The sequence below is a fragment of the Pelodiscus sinensis genome, chromosome 3 (genome assembly GCF_052426305.1).
Source record: "Pelodiscus sinensis isolate ZL-2025 chromosome 3, ASM5242630v1, whole genome shotgun sequence".
Classification (NCBI taxonomy): Eukaryota; Metazoa; Chordata; order Testudines; family Trionychidae; genus Pelodiscus; species Pelodiscus sinensis.
In genome coordinates this window covers 165,042,941-165,055,730 of record NC_143054.1, presented here as the reverse complement: position 1 = coordinate 165,055,730, position 12,790 = coordinate 165,042,941, and the positions used below count along the sequence as shown (strand labels likewise).

The 12,790-nt window shown below is 44.2% G+C and overlaps 1 protein-coding gene across 1 annotated transcript in view; it reads right to left on the bottom strand.

The window, feature by feature from the left end:
* Positions 1-12,790, bottom strand: part of LRFN2 (leucine rich repeat and fibronectin type III domain containing 2) — a 332,667-nt gene that overhangs the window by 68,433 nt on the left and 251,444 nt on the right. Inside the window, exon 2 of the mRNA XM_075925386.2 lies at positions 7,327-8,719. Within this exon, the coding sequence (XP_075781501.2) occupies positions 7,327-8,699 (1,373 nt within the window). The 5' untranslated portion in view covers positions 8,700-8,719. The remainder of the gene's footprint in view (positions 1-7,326; positions 8,720-12,790) is intronic.

Below are 12,790 nucleotides of genomic sequence, written 5' to 3'. Positions count from 1 at the left end.
ATGCATAAACCATGAACCAGTGGATTCCAAAGATACTGCAGGAGGAAGCAATATGTGTCACATCTCCCCACTCCAGAGGTTACATTGCAACTCCAGCCCAGAGTAATATGTAACTAAATATATATGAAACAAGGCTTTCAAGGATACTGCAGGAAATTGCTGCATCTGTCAAATCATCATTGCTTTAATCCAAATAAAAGCAGCAAGCTAAATGTGGCCTGAGACGTTCTACAGCAATACTTGCAAATAGTCTCATCTTGTATAGTAGTTGTGACTGTTAATATTACATTAAAATAGTGCCCACAGCCTCAAAATAGAATCACAGTCCCCATTGTGCAGGATGCTGCACAAACACAGAAAAGAGAAAATCTCTGCTCCAAATGGCTTCTTATAATTCAGACATTACAGGCCACATAGTGCACTAGCCTGATCTTTCTTGATCACTATCGGAAGCATGCTGTACTTCAGCTTCTTTTAGGCAGGAGGCCATTCCTGCCAGCTGGGGGGAACTGCATACTGGGACTTGAAGTTTGAACTGACTGGAATTTCATCTGTGAAATGTACTTTTGATAAAATTAACACCCGTTGTGCCAATTTGTAAAAGCAACTGTTCCATCTCCATGTGTTACAGTTACATCTTGTCTCTCATCTATTCCTTCCTTTGATTATTTAAAGAAATTAAGGGTTAATGAAGAGTGCACAGTCCTCGAGACTAGAACCTTCTTTCTATAAGAGATAACAGTAGCATGACTTTCCCTAATACCACCTTTCCAGTATGCCCTGGCATTTATCTAGAAGAACCATTTCTAGGGGAATTTACATTCTTCTAGCATAGCCAGTTCTCAGCCTACTAACTAAAACTTCCACCAAAAAGTTTGTTACATCTGAAGGCTAGGTTGTGGACACCTATCTGCTAGGAACTGGACTTTAAACCTCTATCATTTCTGTATGTCACTACAGAGGCATCAGATAGTGCCATCTTTCAGTGATTTTTGAGTGGATATGGATTGATCAAGCCAGTGATAAAAGGCTTGATAAAAGGATAAAAGGCTTGGGAAACAATTATTTTTCCTTTGAGCCGTGCAGTGCCCTATTATGTAGCAGAGCAGGCCAGAAACTTTTTCAAGACTGGGAAAGGCAGTGAGGTCCAGTGGATATCCATATATGCCTCTTACTTACATAGCCTGCACTAGTATCTGAGTACCTCAGTTTTTAGTGCATTTATCTTTGCAAGCCCTATGTGGGGTTGGGAAGTACTTTTGCCCATGTTACAGACAAGGAACAGAGATCCAGAGAGCGGTCCAGAAAGACTAAGGGTAACACCTCATTAGCTTAAGAACTGAAGTCCTATTGTTGGTGGGACCCTTAGGTTCCTACATGCCTATATCACTTTTGAAAATAGGACTTGGGCTCCTAAGTCACTTAGGTACTTTTGAAAAATTGACCCTAAATGACTTTTCCCAAGCACACACAGGGAGTCTGAGGCAGAACAAGAAACTGAATGCAGGTCTCCCAAGGCCTAGGCTAGTGCCTTACCTGCTGGATATGGGTCGGGCACTACTCCGGAAACCTGGCTTCTATTTCCAGCTCTGTCACTCACCTGGGCAAATAGTTTTCTTCTCTGTGTTATTATTTGCCCTCTCTCCCTTTGCTGATTGTAAGCTTTTCAGGACAGAGACTGTTTGTATTACGTGCAATGGGACCCTGATCTTGACTGAGCGCACTGAAGTCTACTGTAATATAAAAGCCCATAATGGTTCCTCTGATCTAAGTTTGCTTTAGAAATGGAGTTTAAATGTGCTTTATGTTGTGTGCATGAGTGTGGGGAAGGATCTGGATGCTGAAGAGAGATTCACATAGACTTCAAAACATCCCCACAGTCGTCTGACTCCTGCCCTTGTAATCCCCACTGGCTTTATCTGCTATGGCAATTATGAGAATTCTTGCTCACTTTTCAAATAATTAGCTGTCAGAATGCAAGTAGGCAGCCATGCCAGCTGCTGCTACCTTTGTTCACCCTGGCTGCTGCGTGAAGCACGTCACCTGTCCCAGTCGGGGGTACTGAAGCCCTGAAGCAATGATTATTTCCGTCCCACTTCCAGCCAGCAGGTGCTGTTCTGCTTGTTTATGGAGATATAGAGGATTTCCAGCAGAAGGTGATGCCTTTACAGGTTGGAGGGAAAGAGTGCAAATGTGGAAAGCAAAGAGAACCAGAGCTATAATTATTCTTACAGTTAAAACCATTAATTTGGTAGGAATCAGAAAAGGAATTGTAGGCAACCTAGATGGTTCTCCTAATCTATACAGCACACGTTCTTGGATGCTGTGTGTGTCCAAGGAGGTCACTGCTAGTTTACATGCTATTGGGATACTTAGCAGAGCTTCCCACAGAATCCTCTACTTCAGTAGTTTTCAGACTTATTTCCTGGTGACCCGGTTTGGGACTGGTGCAGACGTTTGGTGTACAGGGGTGAGAGGGCTGTGGGGTGGGGACATGAATGAGGGGTTCAGAGTGTGTGGGGGGCTCTGAGCTGGGAGAGGAGTTTGGTGTGCAGGCAAGTGAGGGGTCTGGGATGGGGTTTTTGGCTCTGGGGTGGGGTCAGGGTTGAGAGATTTGGGTTGCAGGACAGGAGTTTGGGGGGCTCAGGGCTGGGGATTGGGGTATGGGGTTGCAACACAGGCCTACCTCTGGCAACTCCCAACCAGTAAGGCAGTGGGGCGCAGAGGGAGGCTGAGAGTGCCTGATACTTAACCTTTGATATCATTTGGGTGTTGAATATAATGGCCCATCCAATTCATGTCTTTGTCCAAGCCATGCAAGAGAGTATGAAATGTGCCTATGAAAGCTAGCTCTGAAGACTCTCTCTAGCTGATTCCTGAAATTGTTTTGTAACAGAATAACCACATTTAAATCCATTAATGAGTGCCCAGGCATGTTAATGCTTGTAGCCTATTCTATTAGCCTCATTTAGCATGGACACTTTAATTGACAGTTATTTCTTTCTCCTTCCCCCACACCTCTTCTTTTTCTGCGTTATATTTCAAAATCTGTGCCCCTTGCTCTATAATATTTGTCATCTGAAGAAGTGGGTTGTGCCCACAAAAACTCATGATACTATTTATATATTTTTGTTAGTCTTTAAGGGGCTAACGGACCATTGTTGTTGTTTAAGTTTTTTTAGTTACAGACTAACATGACTACTCATCCTGGGACCAAGACAACTACAGTAACATGACATTCAACACACTGAAAATGTGAAACAAGGGGCCAGATCTTTAGCTGGTGTAAAGCAATGCAGTGTCATTGATTTAATTGTAGCAACACCAATTTACACCCACTAAGGATTGGGCCCAATATTTCTGTCCTTGTAAGATGCTGAACAATTTTGTAGGTGAGAGACAGAGGAAAGAGAAAAAAAAGATTGAAATCATGTCTAGAGTTCCTTTGGGCATCCTGTGCTTCTCTCCTCATTTGTTTGGCATGTTGAGGACCAGGCTAGAGAGACAGAAGGCTTGGTTCTGATCAGAATATACCAGAGGAATTCCACCAACTGACACTGATAGAATGAAGAGCAGTCAAGCTACAAAGGAAAGACAGTGGCTACTGCATCTGTGCATGGAGTAATAGGCTAATGGTGCCCATCTGCAAAGCAGGGACTATACCATACAATGCCAGTGCCAGCATCTCTTTAAATACTCTTCCACCTGCAAGGTGGCAGGTTGCTGAGTGCAAAGCCAATCAGAGACTTTTTGGTGTGAAGAGTTATTTACAAATGCCACTGACAAAAAGGACATTTGGGATAATGATCAGAGCAATGCAGAGATGATAGCATATGGCATCTTACCTCAGAGAAGGCAGGTTGCTCTTTAAATGCCGGAGGCAATGCCAAAACCATAATTGCAAATTAAGTGACCAAACCCTCTGTGTCTGTTAACTCAAGCACTGTGCAATAACCTTGCCACGGGTGCCAGTCTGTTCTCTCAACCTTGCCCTTAGTACTCCAAGGCAGTAGAACACAGCTAATGGACTGTTGACTAAGAGCTGCTTTCTCTGCAGCTGTGCATCAAGGGCCTGATCCTGCTTCCATTAAAATTAATAGGTCTTTTGCTGTTAATTTTGATGGGAGCAGAATCAGGCCCCAGGCAGAAATTACAGGGTTACGTATAGAACACTGGGCTGCCATTCCCATTAATCCTAATAATGCCAGCACTAATGAATCAAGAGCTGAGATTTGGATTTTGATAACCTTTTGCTCCATTCAGTCAGGAGAACGGATGGAAAACATTTCTCATTATTTCCCAGGTCTTTTAATTTTCATGAGGTCACTGGAGCCCTAATATCCCATTTGCACAGTCTGCAACATGGGTAGAGTGACCCTGAAGAGACAGCAGAGGCCCACCGGGCAGATTAAAGGCATAGCATGGTCAGTGTTGCATGCCATTGTCATTGAGATCAATAGTTTTCACTCAAATGTGTCTCAACCCTTTCTATATCTCTGAGGTGATTATAAAGTCCTCATCACTGTGAAATATTGTTTGGCACTTACACAACACTTAATGTAATCCAAGTACGGCACAAAAATTCTATGTTTCGGGGTTTACTATTTACCATTCTCATGATTATGCCATGTGAGTACCTATTAAAAGAAGAGCTAACTAACGTTAGCAAATTAACTATGAGAAGTGGACAGGTTACTGAAATGGAGCTCAGGAATCCTGGGTTTGGTTCCTGTCTTTACCACTGCCTGGCTGTGTGACCTCACGCAAGTCACTTCACCTTGCTATGCTTCAGTTCTCCTAGCTCTAAAGTGTGACTAATGGCACTTACCTTCTTTTGTTAAACACTTTGGGTACATTTTGGAAAGTGTAGCCTGAAGTAATTGCCTGTTTCTACACACAGTTGAGAAGCGCGATTCCAAGATAAACCCCTTAGTTCGAGTTAAACCATGGAATGAGGTTTAACTATTAATTCGAACTAAGGGGGTTTATCTCGGAATCGTGCTTCTCTGCCGCATGTAGATGCGGGCAGTTACTTCGGGCTAGTCAGTTTCCAAAATGGTGACCAGCTGGGAATATGCTAATCAAGCATGGGATATTTAAATCCCGTGCTTCATTAGCAATTTTGGTCACCCTCATTAGCCTCCCTAGTTTGATCTAGGGGGCTAGTGTAGACGTACCCTTTAAAGTCTATGAAAGAAAAGTGCTAGGTAGAGCTAATTGCATCTCACAGTGTTTGTCAGAGAGAAAGCAAAGGCCATTGTCCCCGTTGTACAGATGGGGAAACTGAGGCACAGAGCAGCAAAGTGACTTTTCTAAAGCCACTCACCAGGCTGACAGCACAGCCATTATTAGAATTCAGGACTTTCTGACTTCCAAGTCTCTGTTCATTCCTTCAGATCATCCCAGAGATACCATTTCCACCATCATCTTTACTCCTCCTATTCTTACCAAATCACACATTCCCTGCTCCGCTAGCCAATAGATTTATTTCCTGCATCATTTTAATTTTTTTTCTGAACAGCCCTTTCTTTTATTGTCATTAGACAGTCTACATGGCTAGCTCTTGAATCAAAAGACAATCTTCCATTCAATGTCCACCTGTTTGTATTGCCTCCAGAGCTGCTCTCTCAGACTTCCCAGGGGATCAAGAATTTAGATACAACCAGCATTTGGCCAAGGGTCTTTCCTCTGGAATTGGTTCGTCAGGGAAAGTTTTTTATTCCCCTGTCACTCTACCCATTTTCACATGGTGGCGAAACCCAAGGTGAACTCCAGCTCTACAATACATTAGCCAGAGCAAAACAAATAGTCTATCTAGTAAGTGATCTGATTAACTCAACATATTTTTGATCAGAGAAAATATATGAGCAGATTGTGATTTCCTCAGATTTATTCAGCAGTTGAATTCGTTCACATTTTTTACTCTCTCCATTTGTTTTTCCAGTATCCAAACTTAGACCTGTGTCACTCAGTTGCGAGCGGCCAGGCACATCACAAGATAATGTTTCTGTTCCTTGGTTGGCTGAGCATGTAAGACCTCTCAACTCAAGTACTTGCATGTGTTAATGTAAAATTCAGTCTCTACAAACAGGGTCATTTGCCACACTGAAATCAGAGACAAACAGGGAGGTGAGCACAAAGAGACTGAAAAACACAAGTGAGCATTCACCAGATCTTGTGTTAGCTATAAGCAGGCAGGTGAGGACTCCGCCTAGAAGCAAAGGGCCAAAATATAAAATTCACCACCCTCACCACAGACCAAAAAAAAAAAAAAAAAAAATGCATGACCCCTGTATTTTGGTAAGGTGTTTCCCAGTAGGTACAATTTAGCTCAGTACATCTGCTATTGTTCTCTTTGCAGCTGAAAGGCAGAAAGGAGTATTCCTAATGATTGTTTTCATCATGAGCATAAATACACTGTATCAATTTTACATTCTTTCTTCCCAGAGAAGAGAAACACAGTAACATTTTTTCTATTTTGTTAAGGCATATCCTGCTACTTTTTTAACACCTACATTTTACAGCATCTTTCCTTTTCATGTGCTTGCTCCCCTCACTTTCTGCTTTCTTGTTTCATACCAATGGAATGCCACTGAAATCAAAACTGGTGGAAACACAGAGTAGCAATTTTGGGTAATAGGGCCCTGTATTTTTGGAGTAAAGTTATGGGTCTGGTTTCTTTATCTATAAGCACTGGTGTAAATCACAAAAAGCTCTAGTGACAATATCAGTGACAGGTGTGTAAAACTGGTGAGAGAGGAAAAGAAAGCCCCACTAGGGATTAAATATGCCAAGTTGATATTCATGGAATTTGAGGTCTTCTCTTTTCCTCGGACTAGATAAAACATAGGCTGCAGACAGACAGGATAAGCCTTCATCCACACTGTATCCCTCCATTCCAGGATGCTTTAACTCTGATCCTGGTTGAGGTAGCAAGGCAGCACCTCTACCTGGCGGAAAGGAATTTAATCTCCAATCGGAGACATTTTTGCCTTCTTTTCCAAGAGTACCGACAAGGGTGCCACCTGCAATGGTGATATTTCTCCCCCTATCATGGACACCAACTAACTATGAAACAGTCCAAAGTCTAGACACCGTACGGATTAGTACTGTATAAATGTAGCTAGATTAGATAGCGAGATCTAACAAATCATAAGGATTTTTTCTCGCCACCATCTTGGGTCAGATCCAAATCAGAGACATAATGAAAGACGACATAATCCATTATTAATCCAGTCCCTTCCTCCACCCACCCACCTACCCATCCATCCCTTCCATCTGCCCACCCATACAAGTTTCAAAGGAAAAACTGGTGGTCACATTTACCTGTAAATTAGAACTTCATCATCCGAGCAGTTGTACTGCAGCTGATACATTTTAACCCTGGGGGCCGACTTGCTCACCATCCACTTGACCAAAGCCGAGGTAGTCGTCACCTCTGACACCAAGACAGTCCTTTCGGGTGGACTTTTCGTCTCTGCTCGATTGGACTTGCTGGAGCTGGTGATGTCAGAAAGCCTGGATTTGGGTGGAGCCGCACGGCCTGTACCATTGCTGAGGTGTGGGAGCTGAACAATAGAGAGCTCTATGGTGGCAGTTGATTCTCCAGCAGCATTGGCTGCTATGCAGGTGAAAGTTCCATAATCCTTGGATGTAGTGATAACGATATCTAAGGTACCATTATCGTAGACTGCTGTCCTTGAAGAATTCCCAATGAGTCGGTCATCTGGAGCCACCCAATGAATGACTGGGGATGGGTCCCCAATGGCTTTACACTTCAGTGTGGCAGTTTGCCCTTCTAAAACCAACAACTTATGAGTATGCTGGGTAATGAGAGGTGGCTCACAAACAAATTCCTCTTCCCGTACATACCAAAAGTATCTTCCCTTTAGATTTGGAGGGGACGCACACGTTTCCATATCATCATCTCTGTCAAGCCGCCTTAACCATAGCAGCTCACAGTTACAATGCAGTGGGTTGCCCCCAAAGCTAAGTGACAGTGGCGCAGAAAATGGAGTTGTTGTTAATGGAGATAATTGGGATCTGGCAAAGATGGGATCTGGGGGGAGCTTTTGAAGTCTGTTAGAGGTTAGATCCAATCTGGCCAATTTCTGAAGATCTGCAAACGTTCCCTCTGTAATGTAATCTATCAGGTTGTGATCCAAGCTAATCTGGTGTAGGTTTATCATCTTCCTTATAGATTCCCAGGGGATGCCTTTCAGGTTATTGTAGGAAAGATCCAAGTCTTCCAATGTCAGCAGAAAATCCTCAAAGGCTTCGTCAGAGATGCTGCCCAGCTGGTTGTTATTTATTATCAAGTGCTGAAGGTTAATTAAGCCTCTCAAAATATCCTCTCCAATGCTCGGTAGCCTATTGCTATCCAAGTGCAAAGACCGAAGGCTTTCTAGATCAGCAAAAGCATAGGGCTGAATGTAACTGATGGTGTTCCTGGACAACGTGAGGTCAACAAGGCCAGACATGTTGGCAAAGTCCTGTCGGCTGATGTTAATAATGAAATTGCCGCCGAGTCGGAGTTCAACAGTCCTTCGATCTATGTCTAGTGGTACAAAAAGGAGGCCCTTGGAGGGACACAGAGTGCCAAGTGATTCCGACAGGTTCTGACAGACACAGTATTTGGGACAAGCATTAACCACAACTGCCATTCCAAACACCAGGATGCTGCAGAGCAATTTTTCCATGGTAAATCACGCAGCAGGACCTGCAAGAAAGGAAGAATTACTATTGAATCAGAGACTTTGCCAATAATGGCTCTTAACTAATATCTTCTGTCAGCCCACTGACCAGCAGGGGGTGGAGTGGGAGGGGCAAAGGGAGCAGTTGTCTCAGGGCCTGGAGATTCAAAGGGGGCCAGGGCTCCCAGCATCTGCTACTTTTGCAGTAGTGTCTGTCTACCAGAGCCTCAGGCCCTTTAAATGACTGCTGGGGCACCACACTCTCCATGTGGCTCTGAGTGCTGGGGGGGGAGCCATGCTCCAGGTGCCACGAAGGGCTGGTTGCTCCTCCCCTGCCTGAGGTCCCATCCCTATCAAGAATGCAAAGCCAGCCCCCCCTCAACTTGCTCAGGGGCCCTCAGAGCCTGTCAGCTCCCCTATCTTCCCAAAAGAATCAGCCCAGTGAAACCTCTTCCAATCATGTGAGAGAAGCTGGGGCTGGATAACAAGGGAGGTGGATCATTTGAAATTGCCCTGGTCTGTCCATTCCCTCTGACTCATCTGACAGTAGTAACTATGGGTATGTCTACACTTGCACCCTAGATCAAACTAGGGATGCAAATGCAGGCATTCGAAATAGTCAATGAATCGGGGATTTAAATATCCCGCGCTTCATTAGAATGATCTCGCTAGTGCGTTACTCTGAATGCGAACTGTTTCGAAAGTGAAAGTGCACGCCGGGATGTGTTAGTTTGAACCAAACCCCTTAGTTCGAACTAACGGTACTCCTCAAAAAATGAGGAGTAACACGTTTCACTTTTGAAACGGCTGGCATTCAGAGTAACATGCTGGCGAGATCATGCTATTGAAGCACAGGATATTTAAATCCCCGATTCATTGACTATTTCAAATGCCTGCATTTGCATTCCTAGTTCGAACTAGGGTGCAAGTGTAGACATACCCTATCAGAAGACAGGATACTGGGCTAGATAGATCATTGATCTAAACCAGTGTGCTTGTTCTTATCTTTAGCATCCACCCTTCCTAACAAGGGGCACGATTAGACTGTCCACAGCTTTCGAAAGAAGATATGCAAATTCAGCACGAATTTACATATCTTCTTCTTATCCCGTTTTTGAAAGAGATTTTCGGGAAAAAAAGCAGTCTAGACACGGTTCTTTCAAAAAAACCCCACCTTTTTTCAAAAGATCCCTTCTTCCTAACAAAATGAAGTGTACAGGATTCTTTTGAAAAAGGGTGATTTTTTTCAAAAGAACTGCATCTAAACTGTTTTGGGTTTTTTTGGAAAAAAACTCTTCCGAAAACGGGATCGGAAGAAGATATGCAAATTTGCACAGAATTGCCATATCTTCTTTTGAAAGCCGCAGGCAGTCTAGACATGCCCAAGGGGTGCTAATTCTGTGGTTACAGCATCAACCCCCCACTCCCGATAATATACTTTTTTTTCCCAGATAATGATGGTGGTGTTTCATGTTGGGGTGGAAAAAAAGTTGTTATCCAAGATGATCATTCATATTTACAGACATAATGGGGTATGTCTGTTCGTGAGTTTTGGTAACTAACTGCTCTTTAGCTATACGGAAACATAAGAGGGTTTACAGTTAAATAGTAAGTAGCTGCATGAGGACATTTCCTACTGTTGGACAATGATCTTACCTAAAATCAGTGTAACATCAATGGGAATTATGCATATTTCTCCAAGGGCAGAAGGTGCCTGCTAGCAATTACATATCCCTGCATAATAATGTAGAATTAAACTTAGGGTCAAAAGTTCCAGTTTAGAGGCTAAAAATAGCCACATTTTCCCCTTCAGTTATATGATCATTATAGTGTAATTATCTGGCCAATCCATGGAGAAGGCTAGTTTATCCCTGCCCATGGCTAAACCCCTTAGAGGCAGCTCAGGGGGAAGGAGACTCCTTGAAAAATCACTGCATGGAAATTCCCTTCAACCCCACTATGCTGTCCCACTAGGAGGTCACCTCTGTGGGAAAGGCTGCAGAGCCTGGCACAGCAGGTCTCAGAGATCTCCAGGGATCTGTAGGACATCTGTGCTAGCTCTGCCCCCAGCAAACTTCTCATTGCCTTGGCTCCTTTGCAGTGCATATCCTCTCGGGTTGGGATGGCCCCCTGGGCCTGAATGGAACCATGTACATGCTCTCAGACCTTCCCTCTTCCCTTTGGCCAGCCAGTCTCCACCCCTTTCCTTTATACCAGTAGCTCCCAACCTTTCCCAGTACATCGACCCTTTTTCAATCTATTAACATTTTACAGACCCCCAAACAATATAGCTGTGCCTGCAGTCTGCACATCCCTCACCCTGCTCTGCTTCCCGAGCTGGGTCCCTCAGCCCAATTGGGAAGCAGAATGGGCTGAGGGACTTGCTGGCTGCTGGCATGGAGCCTCAGCTCCCAACTTTTGGCAGACCCCCTACAGTACCGTTGCAGACCACCAGGGGTCTGCGGACCACAGGCTGGAAACCACTCCTCTATACAGATTATAGATCTACACAAAGGGCTTTGTAGAGACTTGAGGAAGGGAAACTGTGCTGTGAAGGCGACCAAGTGCCCCTCCATGCAGGAAAGGAGAAAAGCACATGCATAGAATCCCCTGCCCCGCTCACACAAATACACATGCAGAACTTTCAGGGGAAAAGGGGGAACTATCTAGATCCTTGTCATTACCGAAGAAGTAAAAACAGGATCCAAGACATCAGTGTCTTGAAATTTAAAGTGTTACTAAAGTGTTTAATTGTACAGTAGTTAGAATTGTGATTTCTACTCTAAAACACATCATGAACTCATTCCAACTTTCTATGTGAACCTCATCTCTTTCCCCCTTCTATCCCCTGCTCTTTTCCCCATTCATAATCCAGAACCATCTTCCTTTCTATCTCTTCAGTCTGTTGATGTCAATGCCTTCTCTCCTGCATCTTTTGCTGTCCCTAACATCCTTCTTGTGTCTCCCTGCCTCACCGCCTCCATCTGTTTCTCACATCTCATGTGCAAACATATCTTGCCATCCTGATCTGCTAGGAACATGAATTCAAAGAAAAAATCCCCACACTGAGAGACTGATTTAGAAAAAGCAACTCGTTCCTGGAACCAGATGCCTCTGTAGGCAGGAGAATAAAAATACCCCCAGATCCCTGCATCGGCTATCTGATGCTTGGATCTGGGCATACCTCCCCTACAGCCCATCATCTTTTATGTTGCATAACGTCAAACACTGTGCTCCACTGTGTGCTTTGAAGGAAGAAGTAAATCAAGCCTTAATGAAGGAGGGAAGATTCCACTCTGAAACATTTACCCAGAGTAATTCTGCTTCTGAATATTTGTAGGTGGTAAATAAATCATCTGAGTCTAAAAATGGCTTGGAGAGATGTTGCCAGTGCACACACTGTGATTTCACACAGAGCCCCGCAAAGAGCTGCAGTGATTAGCATTGAGATGCCATTCGCCCCTGAAGAGCTGACATGAGGAATGCTTTTTTCAATAAGAACAGTTAACTATGAATGTATATATACCTCACCCCACAGTTGACAAGACCATTGTCCAACCATCATAGCATAATGCAAAGAGATCCAGCTTGGTTAACAATCAGTCTCTGGCATTGGAAATCAAAGTGTCACATCAATGAATGTTTTGCAACCAGTGGAGCTGACAGCCACCATGGACCACAGGACGAGATAGGTGTGTGAGGGGTAGCGCTTCATCCCAGAAGGGGCAAGGCCAGGTGCAGCCCAGACTGCAGCTACCCCGCCCCCCTCAGAGTCACACAAAGCAGTGCTCCAATGTGTGGCATTGATTCAAAGGAGCCCCACCGCTACTGAGGCAGCAGTGAAGGCCGGAGCTTCAAGCCCCTTTGAATCACTGGGCCCTGGGGAAACTGGGAAAACAGGCCTGTCGGCGGGTTTGTTTGCAATTCTCACTCTGAGAAACAGCTCCTGCTCTCATTACAGTCAATGAGAATCAGGGCCCAGAGACATTTGTTATCGGAAGGCTCCTTTAATCATTGGTATAACATGACTCAAATTCTGACCACTTGGATGCTGGAGCACTGGGAGGTGTCCCAAATTAATAATGGGATTAAGCACA